The following is a 14337-nucleotide window of genomic DNA, read 5'->3' on the forward strand; positions in this document are numbered from 1 at the left end:
CTTCTAATGTCTGATGATGATGATGATGATGATGATGATGATAATGACACGTTCACTCCACTAATGATTAAATATGATACACGAGTAATGATCAATCATAGAGCTGTCAGAACCCACACAGGTTTAGACCCTCGACACATTAATCAAAGGCATGTAAAACGCTGCTTCAGCAAATCCAAACCCACGAGCCTAACAAGGTCTGTTCAGCCATCCTGGTTAGTTCAAGACTCTTCATCACCGCTGTCTTACAAAGATCCAGTTTCACCAAAAGTCCATTTAAAATACTTTTATTTTGTAATTGTTTTTTTCTATTCTGTTTGGTGACATTAGAGGAACAGTCAATGCTACATGTCAGCATTGATCATTAATTTCAAAATTGATCAAAATTTGGGATTCACTGATAGTTTTAAATATCAAAATGTTTCAATGAAGTATATGAAAGATTTGAAAGATTTGTGTTACTAAGTGTTACTACGTTAGCAGGATTATAATGAGTAACTGTAAGTGAGGTGGTGATGGTGAAGGCAATTTAAATGAAAAAGAAAGTGGAAGTCAATTAAATTAATCATCATTGTGCAACCCTATTTAAAATCAATAGTTTCTGCCAGTAAAGAACCGTTTAAAACAAGAAAAACATAGTGAAAAGACATATTTGCAGTATACTATATTTATATCCCACCAGACCTAATACCCTGAGTTTGAGCTTGATTTTATATATAAACTATGAAAGAAGTCCATGATGTCATTGATTGAAAACCCAGGGTCTGTGTAGTTCGGTTCTCTTCACAATAATGCATTGTCCTTTGTTGCTTAGAAACATAACGCAATAGACTGACCTGATAATTCAGCAGCTGCCCATCGTACTGTATGTGTGATTGAGTGTGTGTGTGTGTGTGTGTGTGTGTGTGTGTGTGTGTGTGTGTGTGTGTGTGTGTGTGTGTGTGTGTGTGTGTGTGTGTGTGTGTGTGTGTGTGTGAGTCAGTGTTTGTGAGAGTGTGTGTGAGTATGTGTGAGTGAGCGTGTGGGTGTGTGTGTATGTGTTTGTGTAAGTGAGTGAGTGTGTGTGTGTGAGTGAAAGAGTGTGAGTGTGAGTGTGTGTGTGTGTGTGTGCGTGTGTGTGTGTGTGTGTGTGTGTGTGTGTGTTGTGTTGTGTTGAGTGCTTGTGTGTGTGTGTGTGTGTGTGTGTGTGTGTGTGTGTGTGTGTGTGTGTGTGTGTGTGTGTGTGTACGTGTGTACGTGTGTCACAGTAGCTACAAACACAAAGGTGTCTAACTACCAATACTAATCTATATGGCATTTGTTGACACTGATCCGATATTTGACACTGATCCGATATGTGATTTCCAGATGTTTCAGATCATTCCAGGCCAAATTAACCACTGTATAAATGTAGACACAGTTCTTTTGTTTGTCTGTGTCTGTATAAGAGAGAAATGGAGATTTGTTGTTCTGTGACAGGGACAAACAGCCTGAGGAGTCTCTAGTCAACTGTATAATGAAACACACAAACAAGCAAAGTTGAAACACAGGATGGATAAACACTGAAAATGGAAAGAGAAAGACAAAAACATGGATCACGGTACAGGGCAGGACAACATTATAAGACAAGAATAAGAACAGGAGAAAGAGAGAAGCTGAGAATTGATACATTATTATAAGCTTAATACTTAATATCTTCAGTTTGGTGTGACGAAACGCTACCAAACCCATTTATTTTATGAGAAGGTTTATGCAGTAAAGACACACACACACACACACACACACACACACACACACACACACACACACACACACACACACACACACACACACACACACAAAGGCAATCATGTTATCTCTAACCCTTCTTAAACCCTTTCAAAAACTATTGTTGTATATTACAGCAGATATTTATCCCAAAAACTCACACACAGTGCACTGCGATAAATGTTGTAGTATCAAAGTTTCATTGCAAAAACCATCAACAAATCTGACATTCAATCTTCAATCTCAAGACCACCATCAAAACTCCTAATTAAAAACAATTAATGAGAATGTTGCAGGTCTAGAGTTTAACATGATCTGACTGTAAGCAGAAACTTATATTTTCAAAACTCTGATCGAAAGGATGAAGGTCATTCAGAAGAAGTGCATAAAAACTCTCTCAAGTAGGCTACTACAAATTCATTTTTTTTTTCATCAAATGCTATGTGTTTTGTCTCATAAGTACATCATGTCGTATTTTTAAGTAAAGATGTGTTGATGTAGGATGCTGTCTTACCTCTGTGCGCGCGCACGCAGGACAGCCCGAGCGCGAGCATCAGGATCGATATTCGTTTCATTGTAGTAAAACTCCTCCGGTCTTTCTGTTCTTCCTGATCTTTCTCACACTAACACAACGAGATCAATAAGTGAAATGTAATAGCCTATGTGTATCTAAATTAAATAGCAGAATCAACAATAAGAGTCGCTGAAAGATTTCAGGTGAATTCATTTGATGCTCTGTCGCGTGAAAGAGCTCGAGACTCTGAGTCCAGAGAGAGAGAGAGAGAGAGAGAGAGAGAGTGTGTGAGAGTGAGAGAGAGATTGAGATTTCCTCAATAACTAGCCTACTTGACCACCGCTTACAATTGCTAAGTTTCAAATAAAATGCCATTCTCTAAACCGAAACTGTGGGGTTGCTGGCACTGGCACCAAATAAATTGTCTGTTAAATATATATAGTCCTATATATTTTTAAGAATTAACTCAGCCTGCAAAAATTCTGAAAATAGTGATATTATTGTTACTCTGTGAAGGATCTTGAAAAGCCGATGATTGGCTCCACCTGGTGGTCATTTTCGTGAAATACAGTCTGGTACAATTCTGGGTACGAGTAAACACGCCTTTGAAATGACCATCAGTCAGATGAAAAAAGGCATCGTGTGAAACAGGTTTTGCAGCAAAGTTGATTGTGTGATAATTTGGAGGCCTGAGAAAAAAAAAACAGCCTGGGTCAGAGTTTGCGTGAAGGACCGCACATTTTCCCGTCAAGTTTGCTTTTTATAAATACCAATTATTGCTTAGAGAGCGGCGTACGCCTTCTTTTGTGTGTACGCAACGTTTATAAATGAGGCCCCTGAGACCTACACAAACTACCCATCTGGTCCTCTTCGTTTAGGGGTCACACTTGGCTCCTTCGCAGTCAAAAGTGGACGAAGCCTTAAAATGTAATTTTTTTTTTTTTTTTTTTTTTCAGTGTAGCCTACCAAAACCAATGTAACATATTTTTGGTCAATAATATTTTTTGATTATTATTTAGAATTTTGAAAGGTTTCTATGGTACTATGCAATAATTATAAAAAAAATTCTGAGCATTTTTTCCCATTAGAATTAATATTTTATTTTTTTATTATTATTATTATTTTTCAATAAATGCAACATTTCACATTAAAATAGAGTGCAGGCCTTTAAAATCCATTTTTTTAAGTGAGAAAAGCGTCATCCAGTGGCGTTAAAAAATAAAAAACGTGTGTAATGTCGTGTAACCTGTGGTTGTATCAATACATAGAGAGGCTTTTTGCTTCCCATTGTTTTTTTAGACATGATTTCTCCATTCTATTTTTATTTTTTTATGTATATGAAGACTTTCTAAAAGACTACTTTTTGTCAAGATTTAGATATTTTTGTTAGATAAGTATCAGGTTTTGCATTATGATTATAATCATACAATAACATTTGGTTAGAAAGGGAACACAAAGCAAGCATTTTTGTTACTCAGTATTTGATAATTAAAAAATCTAACAAAATAAGGTATTTTATTCAGTTTAATTCTATAAATGGTAATACAACTTCAGAAGGGAACAGCAATTATGATCAAACAGCAAAAACATACTAAAATAACAAGAGCAAACAATCATTATCAAGCTGTAGGTTAAAAAATAGGAATACAAATGTAATAATAATAATAAATATTATTTTAACTATATACATACAAACTGTAATTATTTGTTTGTATTGTTGCTTAATGCAACAGATATCAGGATTTGCCCTTATTTGCACTCTTGATATTTTAGAGTGTCACTCCTTCATTGCTGTGCAGCGGCTGATTTGTAGTTTGCACCACCAAAAGTTTCTCTGAGTTTTCGTATTTTTTCATATTTCCCATTCATTTCCTATGTCGGTCATTTTTGACCGCGAAGGAGCCAAGTGTGACACTTTTTTTTACATATCATATCCATGACTTTTTGTGTGTTCACATAGCTAATACAACAAAAGTCACCAAGTGTCATCCCATTCCGATGAAACAAAAAAATGCAAAATTTCAGTGTTCAGTCATTTTTGGCAGAAGAGGACCAGAGGGCTACGACCATAGATATACATAATCAAGACTAGATGTCTTACGGCGAAGTCTCTAATGTCATCACCGGCGGCCATCTTGTCACAGGCAAGCTTTCTGGCGGACTCTGTGGTACCTGATGTAAGGTGAGTGATCTGCACGAACACAAATACTCTTATCTCTCTGAAATCTTGACGGATTTACAAACTGTTTGGTTTCTTACAAACGTTATTAACGTTGCTATAATTCTGGATGCTTGAACATGTTGAAATTGTAGCTTTTCTTTTCGAAAAACGACTTAATCGTGCAGCATATGTGTATCACGGCTACTTGAGCAAGTTATCAAGGCTGAGATCACAATGGAGCTGTTCAATTATATAGGTTTTACTGACACCAAAAACGATTTTATGACAACTAATCTTTTGTCTAAGTTACAATTTTTGTGGATGTTGTTGTAGTTATTAGCTGGCTAAAAACAATAAGCTGAGAGTGTGGCTGTAGTTATTAGCCTAGCTGGCTTATAACAAAAAGCTTTGAGTGAGACCTAGTAGCGGCTAACGTTACAGTTTAGCTCAGTGGTTCCCAACAGGGGGGTCGCGGCCCACAAGGGGGTCTCGGCGAGCTCTCTGGGGGGTCGCGTCATATTTTGAAAAGTTTTGAGTAATGAGCATTCAAGTCGTCCGTAACTTCTTCTATGTTAAAAATTTACAAAATGTATATAATGAGCGAGACAGCGAGTTCATTATGAATCCATCTTCCAAACCGTGTTTTTGTCTTATTCTGAATATGGTACACCTATAATAAGTGTTTATATTGGGACTATTTAACACTGGTTCGGATCGCCGCCGCTGCGGAGTAGTGGTACTTGACCTGCGTGACTCGTCATAGCCAAACACAGAGAAGTAATTCCGGCTCCAAAAGACGCATTATTCTGTTAACAAACGCATGTTTATTAACGATCGCTATAGCGCAAAAAAAAAAAGGAATGCATGCTTTAAGGAGAACGATCATATTACATTAGCTAATTTGATCCATTCCCTGGCCTGGCTGACCAAAAATGGGATTTTAACCATGACAGCCTTAAAAAACAAATACAAATGGGCCAGACTGACCCTTGAGGATGATAAAGATGTCTTACCCTGTTAAAGATCTCTCCACCATTGACCAAATTACTCACGACCAGCAGATCCTCACACTTATTGATAAAGCCTCACAAATAACATGCAAGTATTGGGGTCCCAGACAGCAGTAATTTTGTAATAGCCTATATATAGGCTATTCATTCTTTTTTTTTTTACCTACACACCAGAGTGAATACTGATATTTTTTTATTGCGATTCAAATAGGGCCAATTTATAGGCTACTCTTAGGCTTACGTTTTTAAATTACAAATGGCCCACTGATGTTTTTGTTATTGTATTTTCAATATTAGGCTATAGGCTATTATTTGTGCATAAACATATCTGGTTATAATAAACATAGCCTACCGTTTGCTTGAAAACAACATATTTTGTCATCCTTGCTGTAGCCAACAAGAGCGATAATATCATTAATATGAAGGGGGGGGCCCTAAAATATTTTCTTGGGAAAAAGGGGGTCTCAGACAATAAAAGGTTGGGAACCACTGGTTTAGCTGATACCCAGCAATTTTACATCAGTGGGAGAGGCAGAATTACTCTTTGTTTTCAATATAACTTAATTTGCACATGATTTCCAATCAGTTTGGTTTGTTAAAAACATCTTACATTATGATACAGGAAATTGCTGGCTTTATAAGAGAAGATGCCAGACCTTTGTGCAGCCTACGGATGCTCCAATTGCCGTAGTCTCAAAACGAGAGCCCGTGGGATCACCTTTCACCTGTAAGAAATGACAATATTATGATTATATTTGGGATAATCGTTAGTTACTTAGTGGATGTATGTACAATACAGGTCCTGTTACACAGGAACAGCGGGGTGATGACATAATAGTATTACAAGATTGTTGTTGACCCAAAGCTTTTTAGAAGTTTGTTTACACAATCACTGAATGTTTTATTATAATAGTAATATTCATATTATAAAAGTGTATATATATATATATATATATATATATCATGTTGCCATTCTGTACACTGAGTGTTAGTAGCCTATATATTGATTTAACATAAATACCTTGTGCGTGTGTAGCCTATATTCATTACACCTGTCTGTTCTGTTCAATGCTATTTTCATATGGAAGTCCATGGTTATAATTATTCATAAGTATGCAGTGTCATAGCTACATCTCTGACGTTTATAACAAACCAAACCGTTTGAAAATCGGTAGAAAATTGAGCAAGTTATGGTTATTTAAAAAGTACATGCACCATTAAAACACAATGTTACGAGTGAGCGAGCTGACTGTTGCAAGATGGCCGCCAGGTGCTGACGTCGACCTCAATTGGCCAGCAGCGCGCACGAGACATCCTTCATTATGTATATCTATGGCTACGACCTATGTGAAAGATGACCGAGCCAATGAGAATAGTTGTGGGCGGGGGTGATGCATGTAGCCACGCCCCCAACGCAGCACGAGTGCAGTGCTGAGAGTTTGACCAGTACAAGCTGAAAATGGTCGTGTCGCTGATGAGGCTGTCTCAAGAGTTTTAATTATGGAGCTTCGTCGACGGATGGCGGACAGAGAAATGAAGGAGATGTTTGACTTACAGAAAACAGAGACGCCAAATGCAGGTACATATTCTGTTCGGTTGGTGAATTTCGCAATTTCACATTCACATGCCACTCTGTGTTCTCACGTCTGATATACGGACCAGTATAGTGTTTTATGCCTTGCCCTTGAGAGGCATTTCACACAGCATTACTTATATTTTTATCTATATTTTGTAAATAGTATTAATTTAAAGTCATGCAAATATTTCCATTTCGCAAAAGTTTCAGAATAGTAAGCAACTAACTGAGCGCAAAGACTATGCATTTTAATAAAATATTTGTTGTTGAACAACCATATTTGCACAATCATTTTTTTTTTGTAATAATAGTTAATAACATTTATGGGATTTTAAAGAGTCTCTTACTTACATGAAAAATAAATGAGTCAAATTTTCCTGCAGAACTGACCTGAGCTTCATCTACCTATATTTCTCTTTATCATCCAACGATCATCCTGCCTTACAATTGTGGACTAACTATATGCAGTTTATAGTCCATCATTTATGTATTAAAACTTTTTGGAACACAAATGTGGAGCATACAATAATATTAATATAAATCAAATAATATTAATTATTATTATTAAGCACATGCATTTATCCAAGTAAACATACAAGTGCTACTAATGTATAATATAATAACCTAATAAAATGCTATGTGTTTCTGACAGATTTAGATTTTTCCAGATCTGGTGCTTTAAGACACACATTATTTCACACCAGCAGAAGCCACAGACTCCAGATGCTGTCCTGTCCACACACTGACTGAATGACCAGACCACCGAGGTCTATTAAAAATATATTTAACTTATTTTTTTTATTTTTTTTGACTAGCATACTGAACAAGTCCAAGGTGTGTGGGCATAGGAATGATTAAATAATGCAGACAATACATCTAAATGATTAGTGATGCTCTAAAATTAAAAGTCTTGGCTGCAATGGAAAGTTCTGGGCATTTTATGTTTACAGTGTTGATGTTATTGTCCTGTCTGTAGTTCTGATTCACAGGTTACCGTTGTATCGCAGTTGATATCCAGATTGTTGTATTAACAAGGGAATGGCAGACCTGATACTTGATGCTCACAAACAAGTTCAGTTCAGTTTATTTATAGAGCACATTTAAAACGGCCACTGGCTGACCAAAGTGTTGTACACATAGAAAATAGAGCTAATAGAAATTAGTTACACAAATAATAATATACACAGTTTAAAACAGAACAATCATTACAAGCTAAAAGCAACAGAGAATAAATAAGTTTTGAGACATGACTTGAACTCAGAGAGGAAGTCGATCTAATATAAAGTGGGAGCTTGTTCCACAGTGTGGGTCCAGCCACTTCACAAGCTCTGTTTCCCCTTGATTTTAGCCGGGTTAGGTATCTGAAGGAGAAGTTTCGTTTCAGATCTAAGACTTCTAGTGGGAGAATATAAATGGAGTAAGTCAGACAGATAAGAAGGTGCTAAATCATTTAAAGATTTATACACCAGTATTAAAATTTTATTTTCAATTCTGAAATTTATCAGTAGCCAATGAAGGGATCTCAAAAGGGGGATGGCATGGTAAAATGTCCTCTTTCCCGTCAGGAATCTCGCCGCGTGCCATTTGGGACTTTGATACACCAAAATAAAGGGAGTTGCAATAGTCCAGGTGCGAGGTAAGAATAGCATGGATCGCAGTCTCCAACGAGCGCTTGGGAAGATAAGATTTGATTTTCGCTAGAGAGCGAAGATAGAAAAAGCTAGATCCAATGACAGCACTAATTTGCTTATCAAATTTGAGGGAACTATCTAACATCACACCTAAATTCCATACTTGTGGAGAGATAAATAGATCTAGAGATCCAAGGTCAAGATCATGTCTTGGCCTGGTTTCTGAGGGGTCAAAAACAATAACTTCTGTTTTGTCTGAGTTCAAAAATAGGAATTTTTTGGCAAGCCAAGCTTTTACCTCCTCAAGACATGGTGTCAAACTGTATAGAGCACTCTTTATTTTTCCTAGACAAAGGCATTTAAATCTGCATGTCATCAGCATAACAGTGAAATGAGACATTGTGTTTCCTAAAAATAGAACTCAGAGGAAGAAGATGTAGGGAGAACAGGACAGGAGCTAAGACAGAACCCTGAGGCTCACCGCAAGATACATTTTGGGGGGAAGAGGAGAAACATCTATTAGTTAAAAAAGATTTGAACCAGCTTAAAACCTCGCCCACTAGGCCAACGCAAGACTCCATCCGACAAACGAGAATCGTCGACACTATCAAAAGCAGAAGACAAATCTAACATGACTAAAATGGCGGAATCTCACGAATCTGTACCAAGCGGGAAGGAAGTCGACTGGAAGTTGAAGCCGGCCGCGTGCCACCATCTTGTAGCAGAACTTCACCTGTTGTTAGCATCCCATTGACTCCCATTCATTTTGGCGTCACTTTGACAGCGAATAACTTTACATCTGAGGCGTTTGAAGACTCCCTTTGTCCATTATTTATTTCTAAAGAAACACGACAATGTATAAAATGCTCCATTATCTTGTAGCTTATGTTATGGCCCCGTAAAAGCAGTTTTTGTAAAAGTAGGCTAACGATTGCGTCATAACCACGCGACTCTCTGTCGCACAGTAGAGAGATTACCGTATGGACGGGAGGAGAAGCTCGCGGGCAATCGGGGAGACGTGGAGGCAACATGACAAAATAATTAATCAGAATACCTAGCAAAAGTTTCTCCTGCTACTAGCTCATGGACAGCTCATACTCATGCTCTCCGTCTCTGCAAGATTCGGAAGGGAATGATTCAGATTTCTCATGCCACAGCTACTAGAAGACAGACGGGTTGCTCACATCATATCTACGTCGTCAAGCTCTGTTTGAGTCGGTTTGAGTCTGCGCGTCAGGAACGGAAGTCCTAAAAATTCGCTAAAAATGGGCTTCACTTGTCTCAATTGAGTTCCAATGAGATGGCTCTGTCCACTTCTTATACTGTCTATGATCTGTACCCATTAGGGGTGGAACGGTTCATGTATTCGTATTGAACCGAAACGGTACGGGTGTCACGGTTCGGTGCATGAATATATACGGAGAATACACGGTATAAAAATAAATAAAACTCGCGTGCAAATTAATTAATGAAATGCGGAACTACTGTTAGATACGTGGGTTCTTTAGGGACACCTAATCTGTAGCTCCACCTCCGTCTGCGATGTCAAGATTGCAATGCTGGAATATTGTGTGTGTGTGTGTGTGTGGGGTGCGGGCGCGATCGAACAGTGGAAACATAAAAAACATACTCCGTCATTTTGTTCATACAGGACATCATTCAAACTGCAAAGTGTTTGCTTTTGTGTACACTCGCAATAAAACACAACATTGTGCTTTTGTCAAACTGTAAACTCTTTTCAAACTGTACAAACAAACCTACAACTGTTACCCAACCAAAATCACACACACTGTTTAAAAGCAAAAAATATTTATCAAACCCCAAACCCCAAGTCTGTCAGTCCCATCTTTTGGACATTCATCATATTGCATTGGTTTTCATTTCTTGTCCTCAAACAGAGCACTAATCTGTTTATTTTTAAGTTACACATTCTACAATGATTAAAAAAGAAAATCAAATGTGTTTTTAATGGTAGTATTATTTTATTCATAAATCAATTATTTATAATTTAGATGAGAATAAAGTTAGTGTTAATTAAATTTGAGGAAGACAAATATATTGATCTGATTAATTAATTAAAGCAAATTAATTTTAAATTCATTCAGGTACAATTACCAAACATATCTCAAGGTCTTTGTCTTTTTATTAATTTAATTAATAAACTAATTATATAAAACTATTGTACCGAACCGTGATGTCTGAACCGAGGTATGAATCGAACCGTGACTTCTGTGTGCCGTTCCACCCCTAGTACCCATGTAAATATCACTGAGAACTCTTATAAGAGTCAAACACATACTTGACCTCTGTTGCTTTCTCTTGATCTTTTTAACTGAATCTAAATACCTAATGTGTTTATTTTAGAACAAATGGACGTCCAAGAGCAAAGTCAAGAGCTGAATGAAGTGAAGAAGAACCATGATAATGTCACGAAAAAGAATTTATCACAAAGGAGAAGAACTACAAAGACCAACAAGTCTTTCACTTGCTCTGAGTGTGGAAAGAATTTCACAATAAAAGGAAGCTTTAAAAAGCACCAACTAATTCATACTGGCGAGAAGCTTCACACGTGTCCTCAGTGTGGAAAGAGTTTCATGCTAAAAGGCCACCTTAACAGACACATAAGAATCCACACTGGAGAGAAACCTCACGCATGTCTTCAGTGTGGAAAGAGTTTTTCACAAAAGATTAATCTCAGTCGTCATCAGCGCTGTCATGAGAAACCATTCAGCTGTGATCAGTGTGACAAGAAGTTCAGATCCTCATCATATCTCAACAAGCACCTGACAATTCACGCAGTTGAGAGGCCGTACTTGTGTTCGGTGTGTGGAAAGAGTTTTTCACGGCTGGCAAATTGCAAAAAGCACCAGAAGATCCATTCTGTGAAAACTCATGCTTGTGTTGAGTGTGGCAAGACCTTCATCACACTGGAACGTCTCAAAAAGCATCTGAAAAGTCACTCTGAAGAAAGACCGTTCGCATGCACTCAGTGTGGATATGGATTCAAAGAGAAAGTCCACCTGAACAAACACATGAGGATTCACACTGGAGAGAAGCCGCACACGTGTCATCAGTGTGGGAAGAGCTTCATACAGTTGTCAGGTCTCCGCTATCATATGCGTCGTCACTCTGGAGAAAAACCATATCATTGTGATCAGTGTGGGAAGAAATTTACATCGTCATCAATTCTAAAAAGCCACTTGATGGTTCATACGGATGAGAAGCTTCATAAGTGCTCTTTGTGTGGAAAGAGTTTTTCACGACAGGACAATTTGAAACAGCACCAAAAAGTACATGATGCTGTACGGGATCACATGTGTTTCGAGTGCGGGAAGAGCTTTATAGCAGCGAGTCATTTGACAAATCACCAAAGAATTCACACTGGAGAAAAACTGTTCAGCTGCTCGCAGTGTGGAAGGAGTTTCACACAGAAAAGCCACTTAAACAAACACTCACGTATTCATAGTGGTGAGGAGCTGCAAACATCGCGTCGCTATCATTGCTCAAGTAAATAATCTGAGATTCTGAGAATGCAAATGTTTTTAAGTTATTGTTTGAAAAAGTTGAGTTTTCACTCTATTGTTCAAATAAAGTTGTTTTTACTTTATTGTTCAAATACAGTTGCTATTAAATATCAAGATTTGTAGAGATGGTTTTCTATCATTTTGGGGAGTGGCAGAAGTATTGCATTACTTTATTCTAACATTTATGTATTTTTATTCTTCTGTTTATTCTCCAATTTACTTTAATTGAAAAGCCTTGATGTTAAGGTTGTATCAGTGATTTCAGGCCCAAAAATATTTTTATCACATTCATCTTATCTTTCCTAACGATCCGCTAGCTGCCCGCCCCATAAGCATGCCGTCAAAAAAACGTGTCTCTGTAGGCAGCCTAGGCTCTGAGATCTGCACACAAAAACAAATGGTTTAGCCAAACACTCAAAACCAAAACAAATAGTGTTCCAACCAATCACCGACAGGGGGAGGGTGTTGTGAGGTTTTGAGCCAGCTTTTTTCTTCAGCTCTGACTTCGCGTGCAGCCGTGCACGAGCACAAAACCTCACAACACCCTCCCCATGTAAAATATTTTTGGGCCTGAAATCACTGATACCACCTTTAAGAAATCTGTGCACTGACCATTTTAAAACTTTATTTTAGTCTGATAAATAATGATTGATGTGAAGTGAAAATTTCCAAACTTGAAACAAATGAACAAAAAGATGAGCTAAGTAAAGAGAGAAATCTTTCATCTTTTTTGAGGAGACAAAAGCCCCTTTTTCACACAGCTCTTTGAACCCGGGAAATTGCCGGCAAATTGGCAGAGCGCCTTCTGTGTGAACGCAAACACGACCCGGGATCGATGCCGTGTTGGGGACATAGTAACATTGCCGTGTTCAGTCCCGGAACGTGCGCTGTGTGAACAAAAGCCGTAATAATGCTGTGTCGTAGTGATGACGCTGAAGCCGGGATCGTTCGCCAGCTGTGAAACGGTACGTAATGCGCAAGTTTATGATCGAATCAGAGAAAAAAATGCACAAGCATGGTTTCTCGAGAGAGAAATCGCAGCTCATAAGCAAACTTAAGACACTGCTGAGACATTAAAGTCACATCGATGTCACGTGTCTTTACAGGTTGTGTGTGAACGCACTCTCTGATTCCGGAAAATCACTGGCAGTGTGAATGAACCAAAATCAAACGAACCTGGGTCAAATCCCGTGTCACTTTATCCGTGTATTTTCCGGAATCTCTGTGTGAAAGGGGCTAAAGTAATGGGGTTTCAAAAACTTATATTTATCAAATTGAAGAAAGATAGAAAGTGAGAAGATTTGTCTGGGATGAGTAAATCTTTTTAAAGTAATGTCAGTATAGATTAATCAAAGTGACAAAGGTGAGTCTTGAAAACTGCTGCAAAGATAACTAGTCTAAAGATTAACCAAAGATAACTAGTTATCTAGATAATTAGGTACCCCCCCTCCCCCTTTAAAGGAACACTATGTATCTTTTCAACCTTCATAATATATTTCCAAGACCCTTGTGATGGTACATCGACTTACAATAGGTTGAATGACGCGTCTGCCATAGCCTGACGGGGTCTGTATCGCTTTTACTGGCACTGTGTAACTTCGGGGTTCGGGTAGTAACCCGAGCACAAAAAGAACTACAAAATTCGACTGCTTTACGGCGTATGTTCTTGTCATGGGGGCTGTTTACACCTGGCCACTTCATGCGTTTTCTCAGATCGGATAGCTATCCGATCGTGAAAAGACCAGGTGTAAATGCCCTCCGAAACGCATTCGAGACGGATTTGAATCCGATCGCTGTCATCGCTCAAACCACTTCAGGAGGAGGTCTGAGACGCATTCCCGATGAAACTGGACAAGTGTAAATGCATCTGGTTGTTAAAACCACATATGTAAATTGTACTCCTCCCAAAAATGCTAAAAAAAAGAAACCGTGTGAGAGCGTGTTATAGGCTATATGTTATAGCCAGATATGACGACGCTACTGCAACACGCATCACCGCAGATGGGCAGCTTAGCATATTCATCAAGCCAACGTGCAAACTATCGCAAATCAAAGTGAAAGTAAGTTGCAGACGCTTAACACACAATCATCATCATTAAAAGTAAAGAAATGAAGTGATCTTACCAGGGCTGTTGCTGCTCTCTCTTATTGTGGTCTTTGATTTTGAAATTTTAG

The 14337-nt window shown here is 38.1% G+C and overlaps 2 protein-coding genes across 5 annotated transcripts in view; one reads left to right on the forward strand and one right to left on the reverse strand.

Moving 5' to 3' along the window:
• Window positions 1–2358, reverse strand: part of clstn2b (calsyntenin 2b) — a 76623-nt gene extending 74265 nt beyond the window's left edge. The window contains exon 1 of the mRNA XM_081369789.1: window positions 2261–2358. Coding sequence (XP_081225915.1) covers window positions 2261–2321 — 61 coding nt within the window. The 5' untranslated portion in view covers window positions 2322–2358. The remainder of the gene's footprint in view (window positions 1–2260) is intronic.
• Window positions 2359–4382: 2024 nt separating this feature from the next.
• Window positions 4383–12366, forward strand: LOC308693458 (uncharacterized protein). 4 transcript variants are annotated; one of them, XM_081370361.1, is made up of 4 exons: window positions 6880–7010; window positions 8573–8643; window positions 9057–9376; window positions 11003–12279. In XM_081370361.1, the coding sequence occupies exon 4, from the start codon at window positions 11008–11010 to the stop codon at window positions 12151–12153; it is 1146 nt and encodes a 381-aa protein (XP_081226487.1). In that variant the 5' UTR covers window positions 6880–7010; window positions 8573–8643; window positions 9057–9376; window positions 11003–11007; the 3' UTR covers window positions 12154–12279. The 4 variants fall into 4 exon arrangements, with proteins under 4 accessions (XP_081226485.1, XP_081226487.1, XP_081226488.1 ...); XM_081370359.1 differs by lacking the exons at window positions 8573–8643; window positions 9057–9376 and adding an exon at window positions 4383–4442 and having other exon boundaries at window positions 6702–7010; window positions 11003–12366; XM_081370362.1 differs by lacking the exons at window positions 8573–8643; window positions 9057–9376 and adding an exon at window positions 7660–7774.
• Window positions 12367–14337: the final 1971 nt, after the last annotated feature.

The sequence above is a fragment of the Scardinius erythrophthalmus genome (genome assembly GCF_964197995.2).
Source record: "Scardinius erythrophthalmus genome assembly, chromosome: 7".
NCBI classification, from domain to species: Eukaryota; Metazoa; Chordata; class Actinopteri; order Cypriniformes; family Leuciscidae; genus Scardinius; species Scardinius erythrophthalmus.

Bases quoted from the DNA above. Each gene is read 5' to 3' on its own strand.
- LOC308693458 (XM_081370359.1), top strand. From the start codon at position 6,932: ATGGAGCTTCGTCGACGGATGGCGGACAGAGAAATGAAGGAGATGTTT. The intron at 7,011-11,002 runs GTACATATTCTG...TGTTTATTTTAG, and splicing joins AACAGAGACGCCAAATGCAG to AACAAATGGACGTCCAAGAG.